Below are 7,387 nucleotides of genomic sequence, written 5' to 3'. Positions count from 1 at the left end.
GACAGGTGCAGACCATAGGCTGAATACAATTATGCAGCAAGTGCAGAGATAAAAAAAAAAAAAAGTGCAAATGGATGGGGAATCAGTAGTGCATTCCCAGCGCCCTGCATTGACTCCCACCAGTTTAGGCAGTGGTCAGCCTTTTTAACAAAGTTTTTTTTTTTTAAACATCCATATGTTGAAAACAGCTTTCTGTTTCTCATAACACCTACACTATGACTAAGGTAATATTACAGAGAAGGATTGTACACCGGTCACCCTCTTCACAGGAAGTCCATGAGGTCAATAGGCGTAAAACTTCAGTGACGCAATTGTCCCTTTGACCTGTCTCACTGTCCACCCAGCAAAGACCCTGTCAAGGTAGAAAGGAACCCTCCCTCCCTTTCCGCCATAGTCTACCCCACCTGCCTGCTGGGTTAGCACATATGAAAGAGGAGGCCCTTTGTAATCTGGTCAGGATTACACCGCCCAACAATGCAGCACTGAAAGAGCGACAAAAGGGGCTATCAAACACAAGCCTGGACTGCTGAGGGGAACCTGCTATGATCTCCCACCACCAACACAGCCTCCACCACCTCTCATCCCCCCGAGAAATGCCTTCAGCATTCACTCCCTCTGTCTTCTCCCCTCTCATCTCTGGAATCAGACCTTTTTTATCAGTGCATTCCTTCTCATTTGCATTGCAGTGGGGGGGGCGGGGGGGGGGGACAGTGGGGTCTCTCTGATCTGATAGTCAGAAGAGAGAGAGAGAGTCGGGAGCAACCTAAGGGCATGGAGAGTGTATTTAGCTTACACACACCCCCCTTCACACACACTTTACACTACAATACCTTCTCAAGATAGGCAGGCAGGCACCGCGGAAGTGCGGTTGTTGAACTGCTATAGCAGTAATGGGTCTGTGCCTGTTTTTCAGCTTGCTCGTGGGCAGCGGTGAGCATACAAACAAACCTTTTTTGCTTTAAAGTGTCTTTCCTTGTCAAACCTTTCACAGCCAGTTTAAAAGCACAGTTGAATAGACGTTTGACTTGATGCTTAAGAGGCTGCTGGGAAATGTTTGTGTTGGTCAAGGAGATAAAAAAGAGGTAGTTTACTTTAAGGATTTCCAAGGAAATCATTGTATGTGCCTTCCTCCTAGTGCTCAGACAGGTTTGGAGGATCAAAAGGGATGATGGATTAAAGACAGCAGGTGCAGTCCACAGAACCCTGTTTGGTTTGGGAAATGTAGGCTGGTGTGGCAAATTTAGGTCTAAGCCCAGAGAGTGAAATATCATTCCAGACTTTTTTTGTAAATCATCTAAAAATTTACATTTTGTATCATTGACCCAAAAATATTTTGTATTTTTTCGGTTTGCGAGCTGGGTTTCTACGAAAGGATCACCACTATTACAAATGATGTATGCAGGTATGAAAAAGATGCATTTTTCACTGTTCCGACACTGTCCCTTGAGGCGGTTTTTAAATGATGAATCTGTGAGGTATTCCCTTGGAACAGCTGGCTCTCATCGCGAGCGGAGGAAAGGAAGAGAGGAGAAAGCAGAGAGCACAGCAGTTCACTGGGGTATTTATAGTGGGGAACAGGGGTCTGGAAGGATGCCAGGAAACTAGCTGCCTCTGATCCTGCATATCGCTGCCTCTCCCTCTGTCCAGTTAATTGGAATACAAAGCAGAGTGAGGTCGATGATAAAGCCGTGGAGGAGGGGGGCTTTGTGTCTCTCTGCCAACACTCAGCGCTCACCGCACGCTGCTGGAAATTGACTGGAGAACCAGCAAGCGAGACTGACACACTGTCACCGGTAAAATGAACTGTCACCTTACATTTTTCAACCTCCTGGCAGCATCGAATTGGCCCCTTTGAACCATGCGCCGTGACACTGATTGAGTTCTGGTTTTCTCCCGGACTCCCAAGTACTAGCCAGCCTCTTTAGAGTGAACATCTCTTGCAGAGAGACTAGGTGCAGCGTGTGGGGATGTATTCTGTGACAGCATTTTATACGTATGCTATGGAAACCGGTCACGGACGCAGCCCTTTCTCCTCACCACCCATCATCATTTCATCGTGCTGCTTCGTTACTCTGCTTTTTCTGCTATTCTTGGTTTTCCTTTCCACCACACAGACATGGCGGTTTGACAGACACAGAGGATAACTATTAGGGCAGCTATTTGGAAACTAGAGGCAATCCCAGTGAGCATTGAGACGTTAACCCTGGCCCAGCCACTTGTCTCTCCCTGTTACTGTGCTGATAGGGGAGAGAATGGGATGCAGTTGCTGGAGGACAAGGAAGGGTAGGTCTTCAGGTTGGCTGGGGGTCCCAGATTGAATAGAACTTGACTAGGAGGAGGGGGAGGGTTGTTGAGACAGTCACCGCCTACACTGGCTGAAAGGAATCCCTGCCATAACAAAGGGAGCGTGAAGGAGCTGTCCTGCCTGTGCTGTTCACCATAAGGCCTTGCTGGCCATATTTGAGGCCTTTCTAACCCAAATGTGTAACTGAATTCTGTCATCCCTGACCTTTGCCTTGTCATTTGTCTGTCATTTTTTTGGCTTTGATTGATATACACCCATGTGCTAGCCCCCAAGCCTCTACCACATGAATACTGTGTGAAGAGCTTTCTTTGGTCTCTTTGAAGCTTGGGGTCCCTGCAGAGTGACATCTGACAGAGGAACTAGTAAGACCAAGGAAGTGAGCCTGGCATTAGACTTGTAAAGGAGCCTGTAACAACTGCTACCAGCATGGGGGACACAAGACACTGATTTGACCTCAGAAGAAGAAAAAAATCAACAGAGTCCATGGTACAAGCCTGCATCCAAAAGTAAACACCTGTCACCATTTGTTAATGGTTTCCATGCTGTAGCATTATACTATATCCCCAATTGTGTGTGTTATTCTGAGCTTGTGTCACCTTGCTTGTCCCTGAATCCATCACCCCCACCGCCCCACCCTTGCCCTACATTCTCCAGTAAGAGGTGTAGTGCCACACTGGCTGCATGGTAATAAACATCTTCTACCTCCCATGATGCACATCTGTCTCCATGGTGCCAAATCCATCGCTGACTCTGTCACCTCCAGATGGAGAGCTTGGTGGGAGCTCTGAGGTATTACCCACCAAGATGGCAGGGGATCCCACCTCTGGAATCAAGTCTTACACTTTTACTTATCCTAGATCCCTTGTGTTGACATGTCTGTTGTCTTACACTGAATCCACCCTCCCCTTGTGACCTTCTTACGCTTGTACAAGGCTTTTATAATTGTGGGAAAATGTAAAAAAGACAGGTAATCTACAACCTATAACATATCTTTCCAAGTCATTGTAATAGACAGTTTTATGTTTCAACTAACTTTGTGTTCAAAAAATTAAAATACTTATTGCAAATACTTGTATGAGTCACTTTCAGCTCATTGTAAGTGAAAGTTGAGAGGGGGAAAGGAAGTGGAAAGGCACAAAAACAGGCATTAGGAAAGTTACTTCTGAAAGTTTTGACAGGCAAGAATACATTTGTGTCTGAACTTTAGGTGAACCTCAGCTTTGGTGAGAGGGTACTGACAGGACAGTGTGCTGGGTAAGAAACTGTGCAAACCTAACACCCAGAGCAAATATTGAGACTGCCTATCCCCCCAGCGGATGATGCAGGGTTGTCAAGCCCTTGCAAACTTTTAGGAAAAGGTGAATCCACAAAAAGGGCATGAAAGGTTAAACTATCAGTTGCACAAAAATGTGTTAGAGGTCAACACACCAATCTAATATGCATAGTGTACAATGAAAGGTCAGGAAAATAGTTTTCTCTACACAAAAAAAAATCATACAGGAAAGATGGGTGAGAATCTGTACTGTGACAGAAAAACTAACAGAATTTGGGTAACAAATCTAGTGTTAAACCAGGCGCCCTGGAGTTTGTTGTCATGTTTGGAACCCCTGGAGATATTTGGAGTTGAAAAGGTCACTTGGACCACTCCAACCCCTGCCCCCTTCACCCAATTGTGAAGTAAAGAATTCCTCATATTAATTAAAAAAATTAATTAATGAAACTTCTACTTTGCAAAACTAAGACCCAAAGATGCAGTAACGTTAAAATATTTAATATAATAATGCATAAAAGCTTATGCCAAACCTTGATTGGAAAGAAAATGTATATCGGGGTGGAGGGTTCAACAAATATACAATACAAATAAACATTAACATGAACAGAACATGTAAAGGCCAATACATTTCCTGTTCCTTAACTGCTTTTCACATGTATCTCACATACAATGAATTCAATTGGCCAACTGGCCCTATAACATTTCAAAACCTTACACATTTTCTTCTGAAAAAGACAAAAAGTTATTTTGTGAAATACCCTGTAAATAAATAGTGCAAGCAAAACAATGACCCTGGCAATTCCATTAATAGACAGTACAATCGACTATATACAAATTTCACCCCCTTACAAACAAGATAATGTGTAAAACATCAGTTTGTCAAGACGGTTCAGAGTTATTGTTTTTTGAGTTTGGAGACGAATCAGGTGTAATGACTTTTAAGACCTTGTCCTCCACTGGTGCATTTAATTCTGCTCTGGTGTTTATTAACGCAGTTCCTGCTTTCTCTCGCTTCTTCTGTTTCATCCTTCGGTTTTGGAACCAAATTTTTACCTGCGTCTCATTGAGTTCGAGAGTTTCTGCTACCTCAACTCGCCGAGCCCTGGTTAGGTATTTGTTGAAGTGGAACTCCTTCTCGAGCTCCGTCAGTTGCTTTGTGGTGAAGTTGGTGCGAATTACATTCTGTTGACCCGAGACTCCATATTCAGATGCGCTCGCTGTAAAAATGAATGAATGTGTGGATGAAAAACTAATGGAATGAAAGCAAATGCGCCTGGTTCAGTGCAAATAAGGACAAAAATGGGATCAAGTAGGCTCAACATCTGGCTTTAACAATGACATATAGCATACATTCGAATAAATTACCTGTAGGCTATAAGAGACAAGGCCTCTGAGTAAAGGTGAAGGTCTTACGCAACAGCAACACAAAATGCAAGTTAACGGCTACACATTAAACTATAGGCTATAGCCTATTAAAAGTAAACTATAATCATAAACCTTTGCTTTGCAATCTGAAATGTAATTGGTTATCTGTCTCAGTGGTAAACAAACCTGTTTTAGGAGGATTCCTCTTGACTTTCATCCAGTCGAAAGTTTTGGATATTTGCTCTGCGCAAGTTTCCAAATCAATATCATTGTCTTGGGAAGGCAACTTAGAGAAGGTATTTTCCAAATAGTCCCGCTGTCCCGACTCCCCACTGCTGTAGTTGTGATACTGGCTCCCCGGAGCAAATCCTTGACCACAAATTCCCTCGGCCAAAGAAGCCATGTTTGTTCCAGTTGCCGAGACAGGAATTCCTGGCAACTGAATGAATCTTTCCTGTTCCTGACTGAGAGCGTATTGGTGATGTCCGTAGTCTAAAGTAGATCCGACTTGCCCACCATACATAGAGTTTCTTGATGTTGCAAACTGAATATCTAGATTGATATGGTGCAACTGAGTCTGGTGGAGAAGATGGCTCGAAGTCTGATGCTGATGTGGTGCCGAGGTACCACCAATTCCCAACCGCCCATCGGCCCAGCTATCACTTGTTGCGCATGAGTTGTTGGATAAAGACGTCATGTATCCATGGTTTAGATTGTGAAGTCCGGACTTAGCATTAAATATGTTAGTTCCCCTGTTACAAATTTGGTAATCTAAGTAGGAGTTCATCTTGTATTGTTTTGGAAGAATTGATGAAGACGGGTCAGTCTACGTTAATTGGTATACCCAGTGCCCTACAACCTCAAAGTAGTATGTCAAAGCTGTAAAACTGCCTACCACGCTCATATCACCTTAGTGTCAGACCACGTGACTTAATTTACGCCAATGAAAATGGACCTACAGCAGTTTGTCAAGACATAGGGTCGTTCATCAAACGTCTCACATTTACATGACAAACGCTTCAATCAAACTCACCCATCCATCTGATAACAAACATCAAGCCACATCTGTTAGGATTCTTAGATAAAACTGGCTATAAGAGGGATAGCATGAACAAACTTTAGTAATTAGTTTCTAAAAAAATGTCACATGCCATGGTGAATGTAGAAGCCTGCCTAAATGTTTGGGTTAAAGAAAACCGGCTTCGAATGAGAAATAATCTGAATATAAAATGTTGGTTGACCCCCAAACATTTTTAGGGATGTAAATGATCATGTGATAAATTAATATGTCGCTATAGAGTCAATACAGTATTTTACCTTTATTTGCAGCACTAATTTGGATTTATGTGATCTACTCGAAAATACTGACAGCTTGTTCTCCAATTTGCCAGAGAGGGAACAAAAGACCACCTTTGAGAGATAATTTATAGTGCCTATAAGAAACTAATTGTGTGGTTTGTTATATTCAACAATACGGATTTATAGGCTAACGGAGTAAATGCAGATTAAGTCCAATTGTAAATCAGGAGAGTTGTAGACTGGCCTAGGTCTATAAACTTTAGGAGATGAACGGCTGTGAGCAATGGCTGTTATGTAACACTCGATAAAAGCACAATAACCGTAGATCCTAGGTTGTGGCTATAATTCAATAACAAAGCACCGACGACTGTGAAGTGATAAAGAAAGGTATACCTTGCTGCCAAAGCTTACTAGCTACCATGAAGCCTGAAAATTAATCAAAATTGATGATTTTAATTCTTGCAATGTAATGAACTACACTTGTATTCACAAATAATATAATAGTAAATGATAACACACCAGGTCATAAATTAAAGGTGCCCTATTAAATACAAAAGTAATAGCCTACCAATTAAATACGTTATACGTCTAGTGGTTATTTGTATCTGCAAAAAGTAGCATTTATCACCCTGCATTTCATTTTGTGATGTTTGAATTCAGTTCATAAAATGCCTTGAAAACTTGATATGTTCTTTCAGTGGATGAAATTGGGTTCAAACAAGGATTTTAATTTCAACAGAAGAATTTTGCATTGGCTCTACGTCTTCCAAAAGTGTTACAAATGAGTAAGTTTTGGGGCTTGCATGATTCTATCTTGAGAGAAATAATGCCTTGTCAAGTATGAAGTGTTTGGATCGCTGAATTCATGCTCATGCCTGGATGTCATTTGCGCAGTGGGACTATTAGAGGAGGCCATGGAGATGTTACAGGTCATATCATAAACAGAGACCCCGGGGTCATTATGATTGGGAAAAATACTAACGTCCCGTTCACTGCTGGGATCATATTTTGAAGCTGCACACATTTGCAGGAACGGGTGGACTTTCATCGAATTTTGGCCGGCTGGTGCCACCCCTGTTGTGTTTTTCTGAGTCTTTAAAGATGGAGGGGCGATTTTATTATAATCACAGCCCATATCAATATAG

The 7,387-nt window shown here is 42.4% G+C and overlaps 1 protein-coding gene across 1 annotated transcript; it reads right to left on the bottom strand.

Moving 5' to 3' along the window:
• Positions 1-2,229: 2,229 nt before the first annotated feature.
• Positions 2,230-6,994, bottom strand: LOC136950034 (homeobox protein Hox-B1b-like). Its single transcript, XM_067244121.1, has 4 exons — positions 6,980-6,994; positions 5,130-5,730; positions 4,524-4,795; positions 2,230-2,388 (listed from the first exon to the last, which is right to left on the bottom strand). The coding sequence occupies exons 1-4, from the start codon at positions 6,992-6,994 to the stop codon at positions 2,230-2,232; spliced, it is 1,047 nt and encodes a 348-aa protein (XP_067100222.1).
• Between the last annotated feature and the right edge of the window lie 393 nt (positions 6,995-7,387).

The sequence above is a fragment of the Osmerus mordax genome, chromosome 10, assembly GCF_038355195.1.
Source record: "Osmerus mordax isolate fOsmMor3 chromosome 10, fOsmMor3.pri, whole genome shotgun sequence".
Taxonomy (NCBI): domain Eukaryota; kingdom Metazoa; phylum Chordata; class Actinopteri; order Osmeriformes; family Osmeridae; genus Osmerus; species Osmerus mordax.
Note: the sequence above shows the minus strand (reverse complement) of the source record. Positions and strands in the feature narration are given on the sequence as shown.